At 40.6% G+C, this 26,889-nt stretch overlaps 1 protein-coding gene across 14 annotated transcripts in view; it reads right to left on the reverse strand.

Annotated features, from left to right (window-relative positions):
* Positions 1-8,701: 8,701 nt before the first annotated feature.
* Positions 8,702-26,889, reverse strand: part of LOC100556634 (protocadherin alpha-C2) — a 296,573-nt gene continuing 278,385 nt past the window's right edge. For 12 of the 14 annotated variants that reach the window (XM_062977849.1, XM_062977851.1, XM_016993057.2 and 9 more), the window contains exon 4: positions 8,702-11,023. In XM_062977849.1, coding sequence (XP_062833919.1) covers positions 10,713-11,023 — 311 coding nt within the window. In that variant the 3' untranslated portion in view covers positions 8,702-10,712. The remainder of the gene's footprint in view (positions 11,024-26,889) is intronic. The other 2 variants (XM_016993064.2, XM_062977848.1) reach the window with 1 other exon arrangement.

The raw sequence follows: 26,889 nt of genomic DNA on the forward strand, positions 1-26,889 counted from the left end.
AATCTAGGCCAACTCTGTGCTAAAAATAACTATAGCTGTTGCATGTTGGGATTAAAGATGCAAACGGCATCATATCTAGTTTGGCCCCAGGTTGTTAGCTCATTGTTCCACTCAAGAAAAGAACACTGTCAGCATTTTAATAAACAATTATGGGTGGAGAAGCATTGCAAAGGATATATGGGAGAGGGGCATCACAATTGCATTGCAGAACAAACCTAATAGCCCACCATTGAATGGTGAAATGTTGCCATGGAACGCAACATGAGCAGTCATAATATGAAACTTTTAGTTCTGTGGATGCGTTTTAAATGAAGGACCGGGGGTCATACATGAAGTTGAGGACCCATTCGAGTGAAGTACATTTTGATGCTACCAGAATCAGCCATATTCAGTCAGTGGAAACCACTTGTGTTAGTGAGATGCCTTTAACCGCTCTGTGCCCTATAGAAGAGTGGCTCCCCAGAGTTATACCTGGCCTTTGAATTCCAGCACCTGTCAGTTTCAATTAGATTTGCTTCTTCTCAGTGTCTAGGAGTATTTTAATGCAAAGGCATTCAGGTGCTTGGAAAATGCTCAGATATTCTGAAATCATAATTCCTTTGGGTATCGTAGTAAGAGATTTTCTTTTGAGAAGGGCTTTTTCAAACCAGCACAAGAAGTGGGGGCTGAAAGGGCTCCAGCTTTGGAGGCTGTGATTAGGGGGACCAATTTTGGGGGTCAACCAGATAAGTGAGATGAACAGAAAACAAAAAGCACATTTATGCAAGGTTGACTTTTACTTTGCCCAGCCAATTAATTTTTTTTATTAGGCACATTATCTATGATCTTTTGATTCAAATTCTGCTGGTTGGTAAATAAAAGAAAATTTAAATCTTTTTAGAAAGTTCTCCTGAAAACAATTTAGGAGTTAACTTTATAGCTGTTATTTGATTCTATATATCTGCAATTTGGTATACAGTGAGATCTTGACTTAAGAGCATCCCAAGTTAAGAGCTGTTGCTCGCCTGTAGTTGCTTTGACATATGAGTAGTGTTTTGAGTTAAGAGCGCTAGCGCCAGAATACAGAGCTTTAGGGCTTCAAGGGAGCAGCCTCCATGCCTCATACTTTGGTCTGCTTTGAGAGACTGCTGTCTGCTTTGCTCTTATCTACTTTGGAAGATTGCTGTCCACTTTGTTCTTGTCCACTTTTGAGGTTGGATTGCTGTGAGTTTTCCGGGCTGTTTGGTCATGTTCCAGTAGCATTCCCTCCTAACGTTTGCCTGCATCTATGGCAGGCATCCTCAGAGGTTGTGAGGTCCTCAGATGTTGTGAACATGACCATGCAGCCCGAAAAACTTATAGCAGCCCAGTGATTCTGGCCATGAAAGCCTTCAACAACTTTAGATTAGTTTATTTTGTGTGGTTTTATTCCTGATATGTTTGAGGGAGAGAAAGCCAGAGAGGGAGGGAGGCTGGAATGAGTACAGTATAAAGAAAATGATGCTTTTGTTTCTTCACTTTGTGCTTCCTTGCCACAACTTTGTGCTTCTACCATTTTAAAGCTGATCTTTCATTTTTTTATTGTTCCATGAAAATGAAAGGAAGAGGAGAAGCAGCAGTCAGGGGGCCTGTTGTTGCGTCTTTCATGGGTAGTCAGCCTCTCCCCTCCCGACATCCCAATTGCCTCGGCACTATAAGAGGGTTTCGCGAGACCAGTCGCTCTTGTTGCAACGGTGTAGTAACGGTGGGGCCGCAGACCATATTTTAGTTCTTGGGGACGACTGGTGGTCCACGGACCACAGGATGGGAACCACAGTTATACATAAAATAGTGGCAACATGAACAAGGCTTTGGGGAAATGTGTTTGCTTGCACCACCAATTAATAATATGGTAATATGGGTAATGATCTTGCACGTTTTTTGGCATTCATCAGGGATCCTGTAACCAAACCCCAGCAAATCCAAAAAGCTTACTGTATAAAATAGGACTTGAATATGTTGTAAGATGTTGGTCATGAAACCAAATAGCAGTGGGTGCTTAGGACGCACTCTGTGTGTGTGTGTATTTGCATGTACATACTTACAAAATTAAAAAAAAAACATGTGTGAGGACAGGCAGACAGATAGATAGACACATATACACAGACTATATATTCCCAAATGGACTGGAAAAACAGGAAGCCCCTGGTTTTGTTCTTGTCTTCTCAAAAAAAAATCTAAATGTTTTCCTGTATCCTAAAGCATTTCAAGTACCTACATGACATTTCTAGGGAACACCCAGAACTTTTGTCTTATTCCCATTCTCTAGGTCGGTTTAAATTAACCCAGCATTTTCCAAAATGACATGTACCTCGTCAAAGCTGGCTAGCTGTTTTATCCCAAAATTAGCTACGAGCTGTTGCTAAGAAACAGAATGACTGTTCCCAAGACAGGAAATTCAACAGCAAGGAAAAGAGGAATGCTGAAAATAATAGAAGGTGCATAACTTGTGTAATATTACTGAAGGATTTTGACTATGGGCTTTATCAAATGAAATGACAAACTGGTATAAAAGCAGGACAGTCACCCATGGTGATGATTCATATCTTACCATGCACAACCCCTTGCCAGTCTGCCATCTCCCTATGACAAACCTGCCCATGTGTTTGATGGATAGCCCTCATCATGACATGGTGCTGCAAGTGGATTATATGAGTCTACACTGCCAGATAATTTGGGATAACCAGATAATCTGGGATCAGATCTTGGGATATAGGGCAGTGTAGATACTGCCTGAGCTGAATGTGGTGAAAACAGTACTGAGAGATGGTTGATCAGTGACTGGGCCACTTGCCATTAATCAGTTCTGCCCCCATGTTTTTTTTTTTGATATCTACATGAAGTCATGGGGAGAAGCCATCTGGAGCTTTGAGTCTGGGTGCCATCTGTATGCGGATAGTACCCAGCTCTCTCTCTCTCTCCTTTACAACTGAGGCCAAGGAAGCAGTAAAGGACTAGATGTTGGTGACTAAGCTGAAGCTTAATTCAAACAAGATGGGAGTGCTGCTGATCCATAACCTGAAATCAGAACCAAAGCTTCTTCTAGTTGGGGTTGCTCTCCATCTGAAAGATCAGGTTAATAGCTTGGAGGTGCTCTTAGACCCAGCACTGCTCCTGGAAAGCCAGTTTGTAATAATGGGTTTTGTCAAATCTCATCTTGCTATTTTCAGCCCAACTTTGGCCTTTCCGTATCCCTTTGAATGTTGCCCATTTCTTTAGTGATGTTGGCTATGCTCTTTGGTTTTCTGTCATCTGCAAATTTGATAATCTCCCCACTACATCTTCATACAGCTGACTTATAAAAATATTACACAGTACAGGATCTATGGGGAACCCTGTGGCACTCTCTTTAAAGTGTCTGAACCATTTACTGATGACTGCTGTGTACAATTTCTCAACTAACTAAATAATATGGAGCAGACATTGAATATCTTGTTGGCCCTTGTACTCACTCACAGATTAAACTGCTGAGTTGCTGAACTTGCTTACCAAAAGGCCAGCAGTTCGAAGCCAAGGAGTGGGGCAAGCTCCCACTGTTAGCCCCAGCTTCTGCCTACCAAGCAGTTCAAAAACATGCAAATGTGAGTAGATCAATAGATACCACTCTGGTGGGAAGGTAACGGTGCTCCATGCAGTCATGCTGGCCACATGACCTTGGAGGTGTCTATGGACGTCGGCTCTTTGACTTAGAAATGGAGATGAGCACCAACCCCCAGAGTTGGATATGACTGGACTTAATGTCAGGGGAAACCTTTACCTTTTACTATCCATTTATAGATTTGATAATATGGATTGATATCCATTAATGCTCATAATGAAGTATGGATCAGTTAATCTTGAAGGAGCTATTCAATTCCATTTTCACCTAACATCGAGGTGTCTATGGTTCTTTTCTGTAGGCATTTTAGGAAGCTTGGCAATAGCATAGCCACTGCAACAATCCGAAAAAATCCCCTTCTCCATGTTTCCCATTGCCGCCAATGCCTTTGGGGAGCACTTTATCTTAAACAACATCTGCTATGGGTGAACTTGAGTGCTAGTGTCACTGTACCACATGAATGTGTGCACCTGTTTGCAGCCTCTTTGCCATTGAAGAACCAGTGAAAAATGGCATTGCGAGCTGTCATTCTGGCAGCTCCCCCCACCCCCCACCCCAAAATGCATGCTGCCAAGAGAGAAGCAGGTGGGAACAACATGGAGATAAGCTCTTTTTAAAATGCTTGCTGGAGGCAAGCAACTACATGAAAAGGGACTTGGCAAAATCACCTGTGTTGTAATGCAGATCTTTTCCTGATTTCCCTCCCTGCAGTGCCTTTGATCTATCCGAAATCTCCACCCCACAAAAAAGCTCTGCATCACCCTGACTGTCACATCAGTGACATTAAAATCAGACTTGTCACCACTGTGATTTTCTTTGCCTCTTCCTTTGAGGGACTGGACAGAGAGGACATAGTGCAACCATTCGCTGTGACAGTCCAAGAGCCAGGCTTTCCTCAGTCGAACACCCATGGAGCAGAGAAGGCAATTTTTCCTTTGTGTGCTATTGACTTTATTACTTTAAACTGACATTATTCAAAATTGTTGGGTGTTTTTGTACACTGCCATGAAATTCCACACTAAGGAGTGTGATACAAATATTTAAACTGGGATAAAATAAATAACACTAATGCATTTGTATGTTTGTTTTATGTGGTCAAGGTTACTGTGTGTGTGTATTTGTGTTTCACTGCCAGGGATATGTTCTCTCCATATCAGCATTGTATATTTCACTGTGTTTTGCTTAATCTTCCAGTTTCTTCATCTTACTTGACCCTTGCAAATTTTTCAGCAGTACTTAGGATTATGAGTTTCTAAATTCAGTTTTCTTAGGACAGATGAAGAGCCTCTAGGGTAGAGCTTTCCACACTGTGTGTTAGTGCGTTGGTTGCGGGTGTGTCACTCACATAATGAGAAACCTCTGAGTCTATACCAAATAAGCAATAAATCAAATATATTTAAAAATATGAATGAAAGACTTTCATGAAATATGTTGTATCCCCATACATTTATGTAAATGTCTATCTCTCATGAGGGGTTGATTCAACCTCTGGTTTGCTAGTAAAACTGAATTACTGTGTTGTGAAATGATGGAAAGCTCCGCTCTAGGGTATCCAGGGTAGTACATCAGATGTCCTTCAGAATGCAAAAAGATGATCGCCAATTAGGCTCCAGTGAAAGTATGATATTTCTGTTTGGGACTTTTGTAGGTCTTAAGGCTCAATTAGGCTCCCATTGGTCTAGATAGAATTAGTTCTCTTATGGACTGGACCGGTCCAACATGGCCCATTGCAGACTTGATTGGCAAGTAAAGCCTTGTACTGTGCAGTGCTCTTTGATGGTGTGTTCTGCATTATCCTGGTTTCTAGGTGTCTTGAATATAGGACTAATGTAGGACTAGTGATCAGTCTCAATTCCTATCCAGCATTTCCAGGAAAGGTAGTGGGATGGCATTGGGGGGGGGGGGGGCAGAGGCCTGGATAAGTATCAACCAGCCAAGTATCCCCCTTCAACATTGTTTGATTCTTCAGATGAAAAAGGGAAAAGAAGGTGGATTGTCTTCTGGACAGACTTGAAGTTCTGGAGAAGGCATGGGTCCCTACTAAACACTCTGTATTTCCATATAAGCAGGAAACCATGGCTGAATGTAAGACTAGTTTAGGTGCCCTGGAATAAGGGACTGGTGTGAAAATGAGTGTTTTCCCTTGGGAAGTGGAAGACGTTCCAGTGGCTGCTGCTCAAGATGATGCCAGTGAGTCTGCATTGTTGGAAACTATTTCAGATTAGAGCCTCCGGTGGCCTAGGGTATAAAAGCCTCATGATTTGAAGGTTGGGTTGCTGACCTGAAAGCTGCCAGGTTTGAATCCCACCCGGGGAGAGCGCGGATGAGCTCCCTCTTTCAGCTCCAGCTCCATGCGGGGATATGAGAGAAGCCTCCCACAAGGATGGTAAAACATCAAAACATTCCCCCCCCCTTCCCCCTCTCCCCTATTGTTTCTCTTTTTTTTTTCCTTTCCCTGCCCCCCCTCTTTCCTCCCCCTCCCGTGGTGTGTTTTTTTTTATCTTATCTGTATATAGCTATATATGTGCAAAAGTATAATAAAAATTATTTTTTAACAAAAACATCCGGGCGTCCCCTGGGCAACGTCCTTGCAGACGGCCAATTCTCTCACTCCAGTTGCTCCTGACACGAAAAAAAAACTATTTCAAATTAGCCTTCTGACACTAACACCTTCTATGCAAGTTCATATAACAGGTGGGAGTCTAAAGCATTTCAGTTTGACAAGCATCTCTGCTCTAGCAGTGGATAAGTGGGCTCTATAGGTGGTCTACTTTCCATGCAACACAATTTGGGCTAAATCTCATATGTATCCTTGGCATTGTTATCCTCAAGAGGCCTATCCTCCACAATGAGGATTTAGATTTGTAGAAGGCTGCAAGGTATGGATACATCACAGTCCCTTATGGTATTATTTCAAATGTGGAGCAGATGCTTCTCTTTGGGAGGGCATTCTATAGGATAGTGGAACATGTAAACCCTATCATAAGATTTGAATTAGGAAGAATTGGCAGGAATGTTTTTGCTCACTTTTGAGATTTCATTTTAGAGAGATGAACTGAATATCCAAGATGCTTAAATATATCTTTGGATGCAGTGGATTTCATTAGTTTGGTGTATTTTCAAGGACAACAGGGTGTCCAGACGAGGCCTGAGGAGTGGGCTCAGGCAAGTTTGTTGTCAGATATACAGTAACATTCCTGGACCCCCCTCTCCCCAACTACGGTGGCAACTCAAGATAAGAATACTGATCCTACCTACATTATAGACTGTCCCTAAACCTAATAAGGTTCAGTGGTTTCTGAGAAGTTACATTGGAGAAAATCTTTCGAGAAACATTTCTTAAAATAAAAAAATGGGATATACTTCCTAAAATCAGAAAAATTGCTCCAACTGAGACATCATCTCCCGCACTCCTCCGGAAGTTCTTCTTCTGAAAGAGACTTACCAGTTGAAGAGATTCTACAGGTGACTGAAGGCAAGTCTTCTTTCTATTCAAGAGGTTAATTCAGGATCAGAGCAGGAGAAGGATAAGAGACCCCCCCTCCCCCACAGTACCATGGAAAAGCGAGGTCAAGATTCTTCCCCTCAGATACAATCAAGATTTCAGGGGAAACACATTGAAGAACAGTGTCATTAAATATAGATGGCGATCTGGGCATTGGATGGACATCTCTGCCTATAAAAGGTTGGTAAGAACACCAGAGATTATTATTAATTATTATTACTTGCTCTCAGCTTGTGGCATATATTCATGGTTCCAGACTTCCGGATTGCTTAATGGCATAATTAGAGATAGCACCAAATCACAGGTTTTAGTCAGTGGCAAAAACCAGGACCTGAGAAGAGGTCCACATATAGATCTGTTGGACCGGAGATTTCTGCCTCCATCGGCCACACTTGCTGCTTTGTCCTGAGACTTTGCAACCCTCAAGATGGCCACTGTGGGACATTTACCAGAAATTTCAGTATTTTTTTAAAGAAAACTTAAGATGTGAATATGCATATCACTGTATAGGTTCCGTTCCTGGGCTATAGGAACTGCGCAGCTATCTGTGCAGGCAAGTTTAGCTGTGTACTTGTGCCTGGGAACTATGAGGTGCTGTTCCTGACTTATACATATCTGTTTCTCATTGCTTTTATCATAAAAACTTGGGGGAAATTGATTACATGGCAAAACCTTTGTTTGTGTGCCACAAATGTCATTAAACATGTGGAGGATGAAGTTTATCTTGCCAGGATAAAGTTTCTCCCTCTAGTCAACTGTAGCCATATTTTTAGGATACAACCAATCAGGAACCAACATGTATAACTGGGAAACAAACCAACATAAAAAAATCCCAGATTTTCTGGGTGTAGGAACATATATATAGACATTTGAAGATGCATATTTTTTGGGTCAAAACCGGGGTATTCCTACAGCTGAAAATATGTGTTTTTTAGCTGTTTGTAGCAATTGCTTCCGCATTTTCAAGGGATGATGTTTGGTCACCCTCCTTTTTGAAGCAGGAGCTCCTGGGAAAGGTACTGTATGGACGGACCCTTAGATTAAAGAGACCCCATGCATTTACACCACAGCTTTTCAAATTCCATTTCTCTGGATAGCCATCATCTTAACCTGTCTTGTGTCACCCCACCCCTTCAGAGATTTACAGCTCAACCAATGAGTGTTTATTTACAAATGAAAGGCCCATAAGGATTAATGCCAGAGAAATGTAGAAGATGGGAGATAATGAGTTTCAACCCCAAAACCAGCAACTCTAAACAATTCTATTTAAAAAGTTACTCCACTGAACAGAAGAAAACTTATGTTATGGCTTTTGCTTTTGTTTTGTTTTTTGTGATTTTTTTAAGAAGGAGAAAATTATCAATCGTTATATAGTGGAGTAGGAATGTCTCCTTTGAATCCCAGCTTTATTCTGTGGGGGGAAACATAGTTAAGCATTTGAGAACATTCCTTTAAACACGATATGAAATTCAACACACACAAAAGGTCGGCTTCTGTATATTTCCATGTGTCAGCTATGCCTTTATAAGAGGAACTTTGTAACCCTCCTACCTCTGAAATAAAACCCTGTGGTTTACTGATTTATTGATTTAAGAAAGATATTTTACTTGTGTTTCAATTCATACACAAAAAAACTGGTAACTAACAGTGCTTAAAAATATTAACACTACTCCACTTGTTCACAAGCGTACAAAAAAATGAATAATAATGGATTTACATTCAACAGTAAAGCTTAATGTCCACGCTAGGTAATAGTTCCATTGACATTCACATACACAAGCACAGCATAAATATTTCAGGATACTTATAAGAGCATATAGCATACATACAGTACTTGAGTTTTACATAATAAGTGATAGTTGTAGGGTTATAAATTTATAAACTCATAGATAAGTCAAACTAAAACCCAAGGAGGTCATGTGGGAGATAATAACACCAAGACACTGCACAGAGCTAGCAGGTTAGTAGATCTGCTTGTGTGAGAAAGGGTTTGCTTCGGCTTCCTCTGATGAAAACTGGTTTACAAATGTGGTGTACTCAAAGTGCAGAATAAGTAATGCAAAAAGAGAAAGAGAAAATCTTGTATTTCTTAATGCATGCAAGAGGCAGACCCCCCCTCCCCCAAACCAGTGACCTGACAGAATAAAGCTGTGATTGGCAGATATAATACAGATGTTTCAGGCATTTTTTTTCTAAAGCACTTCAATAGCAGCAGTTATATTTTCTAATGGCTGTAAATTGACTTCAGTTTGGGTTAAAGGAGATCGATTTTCTTTTTTCTTTTCTTTCTTTTTTTTTTTTTGATTTACAGCTATATTCCCTTTATAAATAAAGATATCAAATCACAAGTAGCATAGATCAGGCTTCTTTCTTTGTTTTCTTTCTTTCTTCTTCTTCTTTTTTTGTCCTTACTTTTGCATATGTTTTATGGAAAAGACTCTGACCTTTTCAGAGACATTATGTGCAAAAGAATGTTAAATAGAGTGGAAACAAGGACATAAAGGAAACATCACAGTCTGTTACATTCCTGAGATGTCAGCCCTTCTTTCCCTTGTTAAACTCTGAGGGCATGTCTGCACAGTGGTTTCACAAGGCACTGGATGTGCCTTGGATGGAGATCCAACTCCCTGCAGTGCATGCATGCCAAGGTCTGGGTTGCATGACCAGTTCTGTCTACATAGCTGAGCAATACAAGACGTGAGCAAGGGAATAATCCCCACTCCTGCAAAGTTCCTTTTTGATATATATATATATATATGTATGTAAGAGATAATTCTCACCCTCCAGCACTGAGTCAAGAGTGTGGGAGGCTGCCATGCAGACGTTCCCTGAGGGACATCCTTGCTAGGAGAACAAAGGCCTTACTGTGGCAATATGGCCAATGGCTTGAAGAAGATATACTTCATAGTATCTCATAAAAGTCATCTGAGTGAGTCTTTTTATTAGTATTATTATTTCGCTGGAGTGTGTATATAAAAAATATATAAAAGCTCCAGCATACTACACACTAGATTTTATGGATTATGAAAAAAATCTAATTGCAAATTTTAAGAGAGTTGCCCAGGCCATACAGCATTGCACATTAATTTCCAGGAAACTTTGTTTGTGTTTTACCAACTCTTCTTGCATCGTATTAATCTGATCTCCCATCATCTAGCCATTAATCAGCACACAAGAGTTTCCGATCAGGTACAGGGTGCACAATACCAAAAAAGTTAAGCTCCCCACCCCCACCCCATAAGTGTCATCAGAACAGGATCACAGGAACCACAATGCAAAGAGTCCAACCTCGCACTGGCTGTATTGTGAAGAGTCTCCTTTTCAGCGTAGGAGAAAAGAAACTTGTGTCTGCTTTTTAGATTCTGAAAACAAGCCAGAGTGGAGAAAAAGAGTTAACACCAGGCTTAATAAAGCTTTCAAGACAAAACCTGTTAAGCAATCTAGACAGACATTGTGAATTCCCTGCAGAGTTTTGAAGTCTTGCACATACAGGGAACTGGTTAACAGTAGGAAGAAGTTGGGAGTTGCTACATAGGAGAAATCTTCCAAGATTACAAAAATTGGCTAAGTAGATTGTTCAGTATAAACCCCTCACTGGTCACTGTTGTCAGTGGTGCTGTTGCCCTTTTCTTTTTTCTCCTGAGCCTTGTTTCCCTTCTTCTTCTTCTTCTTTTTCTTGGTCTCCTCCTTCTTGCCAAAGGTTATGAAGTCACTTTTGTCAGTTTGGCTGTTTGGTGGGTCCTGGCGGATGGAGATGATTGCCGGAGATCCTGGGATAATGAATTTGTCTGGCAACTCACCGGGACCAGGCTGCTTGGAGTTGCCAGGTCCATATTTAAAGGTCCAGCTGTTGCTGTTCACTCCAGCTCCCACTGGAGGGGACACCTCACCGGCTTCGGGTTCTGGAAGAAGTCAGAAAAAACATTAGAATCCTATGACAGAAGCAGTATATGCACAATGAACCTGCACCATAGAGTACCAAGAACTTGGGTTCTTCTCAAATAAAGGTCAGAAATAAGTCCCCATTATATGCAGAAAGGATTTATGCCATTGAACTGAAAAATTAATATATTTGATATCCTCTCAAAAAAGTGAAAAATGAAAATTACAAAACAGAACACGAGGTAATGACAGTAGAAGCCAAATAGAAGCCCCATATAGTGCAGCAGGTTAAACCACTGAGCTGCTGGACTTGTTGACTGAAAGGTCTTGGGTTCAAATCCAGGGAGCAGGGTGAGCTCCTGCTGTTAGCCACAGCTTCTGCCAACCTAGCAGTTTGAAAACATGTAAATGGGAGTAGCTCAATAGGTACCATTCTTGTGGGAAGGTAGTGGTGCTCCATACAGTCATGACGACCACATGGCCTTGAAGGCATCTATGGACAATGCCGGCTCTTTGGCTTAGATGAGATGAGCATCACCACCCAGAGTCAAACACGACTAGACTTAATGTCAAGGGAAACCTTTACCTTTACTTTCCACATAATTTAGGTGTGATACAATTATTTCAGTAAATGCACAAGCTGTAAAACATAATTACCTTTGTTGCTTCGTTTCCACAACTAGAATCTCATTTTGTACATCAAAGTAACTAATTTCTCAATGAACAGAATTTTAATTTCATGGATCTTCAAAATAAGTTCTTTCCCAATGTTTCTTGACCTGTGGGTCCCCAGATGTTTTGGCCCTCAACTCCCAGAAATCCTAACAGCTGTTAATCTGATTTCTGGAAGTTGTAGGTCAAAACACCTGGGGACCAACAGGTTGAGAACCACTGTTTTAGCCATGTTATAAGTAACTCCAATTTTATATTGTGTTCCATCTTCTTCATACAGATGTCTTTGAAAGCTGCACTTCCAAAATGTGCAAGCTTGAAAACAAAAATGCAGCCACGTGCCCTATTTCAAGAAAGCTCCTGCATCAGGTGCAGGATAAGACAACTGGCTGTTGCTAGAACAATTAGTCAATTGAACATAGCTGTTGCAACATTTTCATCAAGGCATGGAATTGTAGAGTTAAGGGCCATCTACTCTAGGCCACTGCTAATGGCAGAATCCTAAGCTAAAGAATCTCTTACAGGTTAAAGTAAGAACATTTTCTCCCATGAACATCATGCTGTCAAAATTTCAGCAATATGCTCATTCCTACACTTTCCTGCACCACAGATAAAGCACTGGTAACTCTAAGCCACACAGAAGGTACAAGACTTCAAAAATCTGCATATATTAAATGTGTGGATACATGTTTGCAGCAATAGTGGAGGGAACCACTGACATCACAACCAGGACACATCGGAAAGGGATTGATGTCATACTGTGATACTAACCAAAACATACCCTTCATGAGAAAACTGGAATCAGCACTACAAATAATTGCCTCCCAGTCCAAACAGCCGTTTCTAGAGGCAATGTTCAACTAAACCAGTGTTTCCCAAACCTTGGTCAACCAGATGTTTTGGACTTCAGCAGCTAGAATCCCTGATCATTGCTTAAGGTAGCTGAGGCTTCTAGGAACTGAAGCCCAAAATACCTGGAGAACTAGAATGTGAGAATCACTGATCTACAACCACATCATCCAGGGTTGATTTTTGCGGCATACATTGGTTCCTCTCTAGTTCAGTCACAGAGCTCACTGAGTCCCATATGACAACGTACAGGTCCTTCCAGTGGGGCTCTGTGGCTAAACTAAAGCAGAACCGGTCTATAATGCCACGGCGGCCACACGGGAGGCTTCCCACATTGCATAGAGATCAACGGGGGGAAGCTTCCCTCTGTGGGATGGGGTCTAAGATAAGTCAAGCAATGCAGGGTGTGGAGCGACGGGTTCTCCACACCTGCTAGGCACCACCGGATTTGCCATGATCCATGACGATTCCAGCAGCACATATTATGAGGTCCTTAGACTGTAAGTGGGGGGAAGGAAGGCCCTTTCCACATAGCCATATAACCCAGCATATCAAGGCAGAAGATCCCACAATATCTGTTTGAACTGGGTTATCTGAGTCCACACTGCCATATATTCCAGTTCAAAGCAGATAATGTGGGATTTTATTCAGCTGTGTGGAGAGGGCCTAAATCCTCACCTTGTATGTTTCGTTTTATATTACACATACATAGTATTACATACATTTAAATAATTTTAAAAAAGCATTAAGGATTTAACAAACTGGCCGTGTAATTTACCAAGCATGTCGACTCAAAAGTTTTCTGTCTGTAATGCCAAGTTACAAGAACATAAGTGGCATCGAAAAAACATGCACCTTGGATGTCCATTTTTTGCATAAGCTGCCAGGAAATGAGTTTCTTGGATCATGGTGTTTAATCAGAGATCAGTGTAATGTGTTCCGAGTCTGGAACAATTTTACATGATCAAAATTATTTTCTTCTTTGGCTGATGAAGAGATCCAACTACATTATGAAAGCCAATTATTCATACATGTCTAAAAACTGTCTGATAGTTATTCTTTTCTTGCAACTTTGTTTTACGTGATTCAAATTAGATTTATTTTGTGCAGCTTAATTATGATGGTCTCATTTGGGGAGATGTTTTCCATTTGTTTTGCTTTTGCATAGTTTGTTAAATGAAAATCTTACTTTACTTGATGTTAATGCTTCTGTGTGCGTGTGCGTGTGCGTGTGTGTGACACAGATGCTCCAGAAGTCACTTAAACGCACAAGGTTCTGTCATAAATCTTCAGTCCTCACTTTAACATAATTAAATATTTTTGACTGCAGATTGTGTAACTCACTCACTTCCTGGGAATAATAAATCACACTGCTGAATGTTATGTTTCTTGGCATAATACAAATCATGATCAATCAATCCTCTCCTGCTGTGCAAAATGGAAACACTTATGTTCTGAATATTAAGTTTACCCTATCTGTCAGTTAATATTGCATTGGATCATAGCTTTTCTAACTGGCACCAGAAACCTTGACCTAGATCCACAGCTTTTTTGCTTTTGCATCTGAGCAGGAACAAGATGAAGTGAGAAGGCAAGAGAATAGGAAAACAACAGGAATGCAGTTCATGAGCTGAAACTGTTTGTTCTCGTTAAAGCACTATTTGTGATCTCCATTTTTATTTTATTCCTTGACATATCCTTTATTTGCACAAGTTATCTGTCCCCAATACCAACAGTTAACTGTAAACTCTTCGACGGTTGTATTCACACTGTAGAATGAATGCATTATGTCACCACTTTAACAGCCATGGCTCAGTACTATGGAATCCTGGGATCTGTAGCTTGGTGAGGCAACAGCAGTCTCTAGAAGACAAGGCTAAAGAGCTTGTAAAACTTCAGCTTTCATGATCCCACAGCACTGGAGCATGACAGTTAAAGTGATGTCAAACTGCATCAATTCTACAATGGAGAAGCACATTAAAAGGAGGGGGGCACAGTAGCTAATGAAGCTTCTATGTCAGTGGTTTCCAATCTTTGGGCATCCAGGTGTTTTGGACAATTCCTAAGAGTTGGCAAGATGGCTGTGATTACTGGGAGTTGAAGTCCAAAACACCTGGAGGCCCAAAGGTTGGGAACCACTGATCTATTTGGAATTATGGTTCCCCAACGCTCCATGCAATCATGCTGGCCACATGACCTTGGAGGTGTCTATGGACAACGCCGGCTCTTTGGCTTAGAAATGGAGATGAGCACCAGCCCCCAGAGTCAGACATGACTGGACTTAATGTCAGGGGAAAACCTTTACCTTTACCTAACATTTATGAACCCATCCTATAATATGTTTGCCATCTAGAATATCTCACTGCAAACACATTTTAATTAAACATGATATTGTAATTATTTTAGTGCCAGAGCTACTAATAAGAATGTAAGTAGAGAAGCGTGTTTTTATCATTTTCTTTTAAAAAAACTTTTCCTTAGTAATGTTAATATGGGAGTTTCATACATCTATTGTGTATGTTATTTTTACTCCTTTATCTAGCGTGATAAGCACAATAAAATTAAAACAGACACAACACCCGAGGAAGTGATAACGAAACAAGGGGAACAACCCGGGAGACCTTGTGTTCCAGTTCTTGGCGTTGTGAAGCAAACGAAGAGTTCCTTTGAATATAGAATCTGTTATCTTGGACACTGAATATTTTTACTACAATTGACATTGGCCCAAGATTCTACGCAACTCCAGGAATAATATGGACTTGGTTGTCTCTTTATGTTTATTATTTACTTCTGATATAGTATACTTTGTGAGAGTATGACATGGATATTGTACCTTTGTTTATGAAATCCTGAAAGCAATTTTGTTATATGCAATATAGTTTGAAGAGAATTACTTTAATATAAAGTTGTAGAAACCTGAATTGTATTACATTTCTTGGGATTGTTACAAGAGTGTATATACACATACATTATTGTTCTGTATTATTATAGATATTTGTGCATTATCAGCTAATTTGAAAATGACACTAAAGAGTTAGAAGGCCTAGAAATCAGAAGAAACCCGGCTTTTTGGTATAGCAATTCACCCAAAGACTATCTCAGGAACAGAGGCCACCCTAAAGCAAGACACAACATAGCAGTGGCAGCTTGTATGGGGGCAGCAGTTAATAATGGTGGTAATGGGGGCAATGGTGCATCTCCTCCTACTTTAGGTGGCCAGCGTGCATGAGCTGCCTTTGGAAACTGCAAATGATTCCTTGTTGACTTAGCTGGATTTGTTTTCACCAAGAACAACTGCACCATGCTAGGGGTGGTGGATGTGTGTGCACAAGCTATAAAACATCTCTGCACACTCTTTTATCTACATGTTTGTACAAAAGGTACCAGAGTCTCTTACTAACCACTTTATCATGCTGGCAAACTTAGCTGTCGTAGGATGCTTTCAGCACAGTTCTGGGACGGAGCTCATGGGATCCTATCAAAAGCAGCTCCGTCCCTAAACTGTGCTGCTAGAGCAACGAGGCCAGTGTGCGGGAAGACGGGCAGTGATGCTTTCCCCGGTGGTGGGGAAAATGGCACTGCAGGGCATGAGACAATGGATTCTCCGCTGCCCCACAGATTTGCCACAGTGCTCAATGAATCTCCCTGCCGTTGCCTGTGCTAGGATATCTAATGTGATGAGGTACTTAAACTACAAAAAGTAATTAAAGTTTTCTACAGGGCCTCCAACTGTATGTTCAGATTTGAGAATTTTATTTAGTGAATTATTTTAGTCAGTTAAATTTAACTGTGTCTCATTTTCACATGGATGTACACCAGTTAAATTCAAATGCTTTACAATCCACAATTCATTGTGTTTGGGTCATTTTTTAAAAAACCTCAATGTGCTTTTTTTAACATGCTCAAAATCTCAAGATATAAAACTTGCAAAATCTCAATATTAGCTGTGATCCTGAGAACAGTTAATATAATCCCAGACCAGGATCTGGCCTTGTTCCCTTACCAGTACATTTCCATGGGATGAGAGAAGAACAGCCCAGTTATGAGGTTCTGCTCCCATATATTTCCTTGGCAACGAATCATAGTGTTTTCTGCCCAACAAAATATTTGCCCTCATATAAGGTTTTCTGTTTTCCTATGTGTAGCCACATCCAGCTGAAGAATATGGTTTTTGCTTGCAATCCATTTTAAATGAAGCAGAGTAGAACAAAGCTGACAATACAGAGTGACAAGTAAAAATAGCCCCGAACTGAGATGTCTCAATAGGCAGACAAGATGGCTGCTTATTGAACGCAAAGCAAATGCCACTCAGTCAGCAATTCAGGACTTTGGCAGCAATGCCAGAAAGAGTGTTTTTCTTCCTCCACCTCTTTTTACTGGCAGAATCTCTTCGGGAGGGGTGCGGTGGTGTCATGTGCGAGCTCTTGTAGTCTCCGCACAGCCCGTAAGTCGCAATCTGTCGTTTCCTTGGAACAGGAGGGGCTCACTCTACATAATGAAAATTATATTACAAGCGCTACATTTGCTTTCCTTTAATAAATCTCTGTCACGAGAAGAGAAGTCTTATAAAATGCAAGAGCATCCCAAGGACTAACAGTTCAGACTTCACCATGTAGCTCTCTTTCTCGGCAGAAACATTTTCATCTCTGAGTGGCACATTTAACCCAGACAGCCACCATTTAATTTGGCCCCACCTTTTTCCATTCATCATTTTCCCCCTCCTTCTCTAAGGATTGTGACACCTGGTGCTTTTAAGAAGCCAGTCAACTAAGCTTTTACCGAAACTACATTTAACGAAACATATTTTGATGCCTTAATTGTTTAAGCCCAAATACAACATATATATTCGTATCATGGCTAAGGGTCAGTGTGAAGTTATTACATTATGACAAACATGCATTAAAAAAACAAACAAAAAGTATAAAAGGAAGGCTGGGAGGAAATTGCAGACTGAATCCAATTTCTCCTCTCTTGTCTTTGTTTACGCTGTGCTGACTGCTGCTTTCCCCTCTGGCTACCATGATGAATATTCACAGCTACAGAGGAGTCCTACATTCTGCAGACTAATTCTGGAACAGCAAACAGTGTGCAAAACATGACATGCTTGCTGAGAAACATGCATGTGCCTGTGCATGAACATGCATACATGTGTTGTGTCCTATGTTCTCTGCAAGCACTCTGAATGCATTGATCTTCTCCAAACCTTTTCGGTATTAAAATATAAATGCAGTCTTTCACTGTTGATCATCACAAACAATAACAAATATTGGAACTGACAGCACAGAATGAGACGGAGGCTGAAAAATCCATCTTACATCCTGCTAGTCCTAACATTGATGAACAAGGCAATTTGTTATTTTAAGCAGGAATAAATAGACTAAGGTCTCATCTACACTGATAATTTTAGATTGGTACAAGTTTGGATCAACCCGGGAGCACCTACAAAATGCACACAGGCTATTCAGTTAACCCAGGGAAACCCACTTAATGTGGCTGCATCCTGAGTTTAAATAACTCAGGGGAAAGTTATCCTGCACCAGACCTTAATTTCTAAAAAAGGAAATGGAGGTGAACAAAGCTGAAAAAGTGTAACTCACTGAATCCCTGCTTGCCTGAAATAGATTGTCTGTAATTATATATTCACTAATCCTATGCTAGTACCTAAACAGGTTTTCTAAGTGTGCTTCTCATTGATTTATTTATTATTTGTTTACCCTATCTACAGTGTTCCCTCACTTATGCGGGGGTTACGTTCCAGGACCACCCGCAAGAAGTGAAAATCTGCGAAGTAGGGACACTATATTTATTTTAACAAATATAGCATCCCTCCCTTCCTCTTTTAATGTACTGTACTGTTTTCCTTCTTGTTCGCTGAGGTGATGAGGTGATGGTGCTACCTGTGGGTGGCTGAGGAGGACAGCGCGGGCCAGGCCTCAGCCTGGGCCATTTTGTGCCTGCAAGGGAGGGCAGGCCATATGAAAAAACCCACAAAACAGTGAATCCACAATAAGTGAATCCGCAATAAGTGAAGGAACACTGTATACCCTGCCTTTCTCTACCCCGACGGGGACTCAAGGTGGCGTACATATGCCAATTATTCAGTCTAAGGCCATTCCATAGTCATTCCACATGTTCCAAATCTATTATAGCACTGCGCTATTCTCCAAAAGCCTGATCCCAGAGCCAGGTTTTTACTTTCCATCTGAAGGCTATGAGGGAGGGGTCTTATCTAATGTCACTAGGGAGGCAGTTCCACAGCTGAGGGGCCACCACTGAGAAGGCCCTTTCTCTCGTCCCCGCCAGTCACGCTTGCGAAGCAGGCAGGACCGAGAGCAGGGCCTCCCCAGATGATCTTAATTTCTGAGGTGGTTCATAGGAGGAGATATGTTCAAACAGGTAAGCTGGGCCAGAGCCTTTTAGGGTTTGATTACAACTTGACTTATTTTGGGGCAGGGAGCACACACCAAAAACAGTACCACCATATATCCTGTTGGAAAAACATTCATGAAACCAATCCTATCATACAGAGCTTCTTAGGATCTCATCACATTCAGTCGCCCAACGCAAGGGAACAGCGAGGGATTCCCACCAGGCAGCAGGGGGGGTTGTCACCCTGCACCCTACATCGCCCGCAGCATCACCTTTCCTATCACACGGGGAAAGCATCAACTGCCCGGCTTCCCCCCGTGCTTGCCCCATTGTAGGCAACAAGAACACAAGAAGCCTCCTGTGTTCTCACTGCTCCCTCGTACAATGCTTTCGCCACAGTTCGAGAATGGAGCCCTGTCAGAAGTAACGTGATGAACTATGGGTCCCAAAGGAATTTTTTTTGTATCTTAATCATCCTACAGATTTTAGTTTGCAATAGGATGGGCCCTCTGTATCCACGGATTCAACCATCCAAGGCTTGACTTTGTTATTTTATAGAAGGGACATCGTTTTATTACACCCTTGTATATCATGGGATTTCAGCATTTGTGGATTCTGGAACTAAACCCCAGCAGATACTGAGGGCCACTGTATATTACTTAAAGGTTTTGATTTGTATGTACTTGGAAGTTAGGCATTCCCTAATTGTTACTGTTGTGATATAATTGGTCCTCCGTATCCATGGCTTCAAAAAAGTGTGATTTGTATATCTATTTTATATTCTGATATACTGCAGGGCCACATAAAAAATTTTGGGCAGAAAGAGGTTGCAAGTTAAAATAAGTTTAAGAAGCCCTGCTATAATAAATATTTGTAGCAAGGATCAGTAAAAAAAAGGCTGAAATGTACTAATGTAATTTAAGCAACTTCCCATGCATAGAAATGTGGCAGAATCTATCTTCGTCTTCTAGAATTGTCAGATCAAAGTTTTAAATGAACTAAGACAGTTCAAATATGAGGGAAAAAAATTGTGTTACACAGAAAGATAATATCTAGACATAATGCAGCTTCCCTTGTGTTTTCTTATATACGGTTGTCAACTTTTGGATCAACTTGTCAAATAACAATCTGAACTACAACAATTAGCAAGGCATAATGCACATGTTCCATGTTGCTAAATGAAAGTCTATTAACACCACATGGCCATGTGGGTTGTGAACCAGGAGGATAGTTTAGTGCCTGGAGACTGAAGAGCAAGAAATAAAAATGCACCCTCGCCAGCATGGCTCCCACTAGTGAGGGGGCAGGCAACAGCAGGAGAACCCAACTGGATGGAGACCAATGGTAGCCTTCCAGTGTGGTAAACTGCCAATACCAGCAGCTACCATTCAGACCATATTTATTCCAGCACTTGGATCACAGTTATATGGAAGCCTCTTTAATGCCTTCCATTTACCTAAGGCACCTGGTTTGCTATTTGGGTAGCCTATCATGAGCTGGCTGCCAAAGGGATGCAGGTGAGGAGGGAGAAATCATGGTGCTTTTTTTAAAAAACTTTTTCAGCAGAGGAAATAATTTTTTCCACACACGAGTCAGTTCCAGGTACCTGGGGATTGCAGATATAGCAGACTGTTATTTCCATGGGCGCAGCAAATGGAAAACTGCCTTTGTAATCATGGGAATGGCTGACAGCAGAATCTGTGATCAGCCACTTAGGATGTTTGTCTTACATGTGCCTGAGAATAATTGGAGGTGTTTTCTAGCATGGAGAGACACCCATGAAATGAACTGAAATATCAGTAAGAGGATTTATTTGGGAAGTCCAAAAACCATCCTGCTTCCTCTTTCCTACAGGAGATGAGATTATGTCCTTCTTTTCCTGTTCTGTCTGATGCTGTTTCACACAATGCAGTTAGCACACAATATTAAACCCACGCCGTATTCCTTTCTTTACCTAAGGGAGGTGGGAATGAGAGTAAACAATTGAATGGTTCCTTGGAGAACCAATCCATCTGTTGCTGTAACTTTCATAGTCTTTGTTCATTCATTACCCCCACTTCTTTCTTATAAAAAGAAAGATAAATCCATCTGTGTATTGCTGAGCTAAGGCAATAAAACATAATTGTGCATCCACTGTCTGAATACAGTTTCGTGTTATGGTAGAGGATGAAATTGTATTTGTAAGACAGATAGAGAGCTCTCCAAGGTAATTTTATAAAAATACATGTCAGAAACAGATCTTTATTTTATTCGAATACTGAAAATCTTTTTAACTGTCTTTGCTTCTTTTTTGAATAAGTTTAACTCTTTGCCCCATTATAGTTTATCATGGTCTTCCCCAGCTTAATTGAACTGTTCACATTTTTCAAACTATTGTGCCTTCATAGAGCCCTTTTAATTAACTTGCCAAAAAAGTCCATCCATTAGTAGTTTAAAAATTCTACTGTTTATAAAAATCACACCAGAGTGGCTTGAAATTTGGTATTCACAATCTACTTCCTAAGACCTACAAATATGTCAAAAATCAAGATATTGTGCTGGAAACCAATTGTCATGGAAAATACTGAAAATGTCGACAACCTCTTTTCTTCCAAATTTTGAAGAAACATTACCTTTAAATGCAAGCGCAAAAAACATTTCCAAGTCACCAGCATATCTGTTATTGGTATACCAGTGGGTTAGAATTATCACCTCACTATACAGGGTGATGTCTGATTCTAGGATGTTTCACTCTATCTAGGATGGAGGCCGACGTCGGACATCCCATGACATCGTGTAACTTCCAGCATAGGCCACGCACCCAACCAGGTGAAACCATCCATGGACACTGTCTTCAGCAACACAGGATGCCCGTATTGTGCTGGTTCCTATGTGATGGGGAAAGCATAGCCCAAAGCGAGCTGTGCACGGGGTGAAAATTTGCTCTGCTGCTCCCTCTTTCCTCCCCAGAAGCCTGGTGAAGCAGGATGCTTTGCCAGGGCTTTATGAGGAGGTCATTTATCCCTTCATTAAAATAATGTCCTTCCCAAAGAGAACTCTCACACTTTAACTGTCAGTTTCTACTCATGTTTCTTACAACCTCATCATACTTACTAAAATAAGAATATTAGGACAAACCATATAGCACTAATGCACATTAAGAGCTTTCGTTCACTGGTTTTTAGGGGGATTTTTGTCTGGCTGCCACAGTTTGAAGCTAGATTCAATTACATTAAATAGTCAGTGTAGTAAAGTAAAGGTTTCCCCTGACATTAAATCCAGTCATGTCTGACTCTGGGGGTTGGTGCTCATCTCCATTTCTAAGCCGAAGAGCCGGCGTTTTCCGTAGACACCTCCAAGGTCATGTGGCCGGCATGACTGCATGAACCGCCATTACCTTCCCGCCGGAGCGGTACCTATTGATCTGCTCACATTGGCATGTTTTCAAACTGCTAGTTTGGCAGAAGCTGGAGCTAACAGTGGGTGTTCAGTCCGCTCCCGGGATTTGAACCTGCGACCTTTCGGTCTGCAAGTTCAGCAGCTCAGTGCTTTGACATACTTCACCACCCTGGTCTCCAGTCAGTGTAGATCGGGTCAAAAACTCCTTTAAACAACACAAAGACAAATTGCTCACATTCTCTTAACTGTACAAAGAAATAATTTCACCAAAAATATTTGATCTCACTGTTCAGTTCAGAAAGACACTCTCACACAGAGTCCACCACTTTTGTTTTGATTAATTAAGAAAGTTGGTCTTGCAGAACTTTTGTCCATCAACCATCAAGCTTTTTAACATGCTTGGGTAAGATTATTATTGGTCTCCTTCATCTGCAATTGCTTACCACCAAAGAGATAATTTATCATATATACTCACTAGCTGTGCCCGGCCACGCGTTGCTGTGGCGAAGAATGGTGGTATGGGAAATAAAGTATTGAGAAATTGGTGGTAGTTAAGGTCAAGGGTAAAGGTTTTCCCCTGACATTAAGTCCAGTCATGTCTGATTCTGGGGGTTGGTGCTCATCTCCATTTCTAAGCCGAAGAGCCGTCGTCGTCCGTAGACTCCTCCAAGGTCATGTGGGATGACTGCATGGAGCAGCGTTACCTTCCCACCGGAGCAGTACCTATTGATGCACTCACATTTACATGTTTTTGAACTTCTGGGTTGGCAGAAGCTGGGGCTAACAGTGGGGGCTCTGTCAGTTCCCCCAATTCAAACCTGCGGCCTTTCGGTCCAGAAGTTCAGCAGCTCAGCGCTTTAACATGCTGTGCCATCAGGGGACATTATTTCCTAAAGGTTGTGAATATGCAATATTTCTGATTGTTTTGTTTTTTTTTGTCTGTTGGAGGCAAGTATGAATGCTGCAATTAGGAAAAATGATTAGGATGTAATGGCCTTGCAGATTTAAAGCCTAGCTGTTTCCTCCCTGAGTGATTTTTTTGTTGGGAGGTGTTAGCTGGCCCTGATTGTTTCCTGTCTGGAATTACCTTGTTTTCAGAGTGGTGTTGTTTGCGATATTTTATATGCTTCTACTGTCTGTGGCCCTGAGAAAACAGAGGATTGGCCAGACTTTGATGATGGGAATCCTTTGTTGGGAGGTGTTAGCTGGCCCTGATTGTTTTCTGTGTGGAATTCCCCTATTTTCAGAGTGTTGTTCTTTATTTAGTGTTCTGATTTTAGAGATTGTATTGTTCTGTTTTATTATACCACATTAATTTTTATATATTCTGATTTTAGTGTTTTTGAATACTTGGAGCCAGATTGTATTCATTTTCACGGTTGACCGCAACACAATAATAATAATAATAATAATAATAATAATAATAATAATAATAGTAAGGATAGTAATGATAGTAACAATAATGACTTTGGTAATACATAGTGCTTCACTGCCTTCTCAGCTTCCTTTCTGGAAGAATCCTTTCTTGGGAGGTGTTAGCTGGCCCTGATTGTTTCCTTTGTGGAATTTCCAATTTCCTTGCTTTATTTACTTTCTTTATTTCTTTATTTCTTTATTACTGTCCTGGTTTTAGAGATTATATTGTTCTGCATTATTCTATCCTAGAAATTATTTCATATCAAATAGAATCTCACTTATCCAACATTCGCTTATACAATGTTCTGGATTATCCAACGCAGTCTGCCTTTTCGTAATCAATGTTTTTGTAGTCAGTGTTTCAAATTCATTGTGATATTTTACTGGTAAATTTGTAAATACAGTACAGTAGAGTCTCACTTATCCAACATAAGTGGGCTGGCAGAATGTTGGATAACCGAATATGTTGGATAATAAGGAGGCGTTAAGGAAAAGCCTATTAAATATCAAATTAGGTTATGATTTTACAAATGAAACACCAAAACATCATGTTAGACAACAAATTTGGCAGAAAAAGTAGTTCAATACGCAGTAATGCTATGTAGTAATTACTGTATTTATGAATTTAGCACCAAAATATCACGATTTATTGAAAACATTGACTACAAAAATGCGTTGGATAATCCAGAATGTTGGATAAGCGAGTGTTGGATAAGTGAGACTCTACTGTAATTACTACATAGCATTACTGCGCATGGAACTACCTTTTCTGTCAAATTTGTTGTATAATATGATGTTTTGGTGCTTAATTTGTATAACGACTACCTAATTTGATGTTTAATCAGCTTTTCCTGAATCCCTTCTTATTATCCATTATATTTACTTATCCTGCCGGCCTGTTTATGTTGGATAAGTGAGACTCTACTGTATATTGATAATCTTATATTATCTGCTTAGAACTGGATTATATGAGGCCCTTTCTTCACAGTTGTATAAAATGCACACTGAAGTGGATTATATGGCAGTGTGGAGTCAAGATAATCCAGTGCAAAGCAGATAATATAAGATTATAAATGGGTTATATAGCTGTGTGGAAGGACCTTGAGTCTACACTGCCATATAATCCAGTGCAAATTAGATAATCTGTGGAAGAAGACTCAGTGAGGCCTAAATCTGCCTGTCCCCTAACTGAAACCTGGCTGTCCCTTGGTTGCTAGGCAACGAAGTGGGCAGAGATTAGCCCTCTAAACTGGCAGCAATTGGATAAAAACAATTATTGCTCTCCCTCTAATTAGGACTTTATTTTTCTTTTCTTTTTGTTGTATCAACCTAGAGGCGTGGATGATGGGTTGTGTTGTCAAATTTTGAGGTTGGGGGGCCTGTAGTTTTGTTGTTTTGTCCACTGCCCTGATGCCATCACTCTTTTATATATATAGATGTATAAATCAACCTCATGTATAAATTGAAGGCAGATTTGGGGGGGCAAAATGATCAATTTTCATATGACTCATGGATGAGTCGAGGGTCATTCCATGGAGAGAAGAAAGCACTAATGCCTCTAGCCCCCACCCCTGGCCATCACCACTGTCATTTCCCCATACAAGCATCCAAAAAGACCAGGAGAGGAACCATAGTGGAGGGAGTATAAGAGACTGGTACTTCTTTTATGTTCTCTTAGGACAGACAGAGCTCTTGTCTTTTCCACCTAAAGAAAGGGATGGTTTCTTTTTTTCATTGAGAAGTACAGTACTCAGTGACCCGTGGATAACACTACCCAGTTTTTTTTGGGTTGACTTTTTGACTAAAAATTCTGGACTTATCCCTGAATATATAGGCTACTCACAAGGCACGGGGCTTGAAGACTCTTGTGGAATATCCCCCTCTGCAGCAGATAGCTCATGAGAGGTGACTAAAGACCACCATATGCAACAAAGAAGTCAAGTTTATTTGAGGCGGGGGGGGGGGGGGGGGGGGGGAGATTGAGAAACACCAAGTGTTCATGGGAAAGTACTGCAATGGTCCTATGGTTAGTGCAATCCCTGATAACCTTTTGGACTGTACATTGAACATTTCCGTTCTGATTATCTCTCCCTCCCCCCCCCCCCCCCCATACACACAATTTGTTGGCATATTCCAGTTAGAATCTGAGCGTCTTCTGTCTTCTATAGCTTGAAATGGCTCTATGGGTATGCCATCTGTTCTTGGTGATTTATTTTTCCCAAGTGCTTAAAAAGTGACTTCCATTTCCCTGCCTAAAACTGTGGATTCATCAACAAAAGGTCTTTTTTAACAAATCTGCCACCCTTTCATCTCTTAATACGGAGATCTTCTGTGTACTGCTTCTGCCATATTTTTAGCCTTTTTTTTCTTTAACTTTACATTTTACCCATTAGTCATATAACATCACATTTCTTGGATCTTGTAGGAAAAGCCTCTTGTTCTACCATTTTGTTATCATATTCTATTTTTAGCAATAATTATTGTAATTTTTCTCTGTACCCCTATGCACAAGTCCCTGCACAGTTACATTAAGGATTCTGAACTTATTTCTGTTGCATTTTATTTTTTGGGTTCCAGTCAGTTAGACTTAACAGTCTAAAGCTATTCTTTACATAGCCTTTTAGTTCTTTTTAAAAGTTAACACTTACTAGTATTTATTCACACATACAAATGCATAACAACATAAAGTAAATTCAAGAAGAAAAAGAAAAAAATTACAACACAGGCAATCACCGGGAACATCTGACTTACATCCAACTCCTATTTACAAATGGGGAGAGACAACAGGAAATGATAGGAAATCTACCCCTTGGAAGGGAAATTCATTCCTAGAAAAGTTATCATGGGGAAAAGCTGTCTCCACTGAAGCTTTATCACCAATTCTTCTTTCTATGACAGCTCAAAATTTTCAAAATCCAACTGTCACAAGGCCAAAACGAAGGTGAAATCTTCTGAACAGGAGCACCTATATGCTTCTCTAGCTTTACTCTCATTTTTTTTATATCACCGGTTCATATTCTATGACACAATCTGCTCCTGGTCTTGGCTCTGCAGAGAGAATGAAGCTTCTTCATCTTATGCTTCCAGTTATAGTGGGCCCTTAGTACCTTCTGGGATTTGGTTCCAGGAGCCCTCATGGATACTGAAATATATGGGCTTTCAAGTCCCATTATATACAACATAAAGTAAAATGGTGCCCCCT

Source organism: Anolis carolinensis, chromosome 4 (assembly GCF_035594765.1).
Source record: "Anolis carolinensis isolate JA03-04 chromosome 4, rAnoCar3.1.pri, whole genome shotgun sequence".
Lineage (NCBI taxonomy): Eukaryota > Metazoa > Chordata > Lepidosauria > Squamata > Dactyloidae > Anolis > Anolis carolinensis.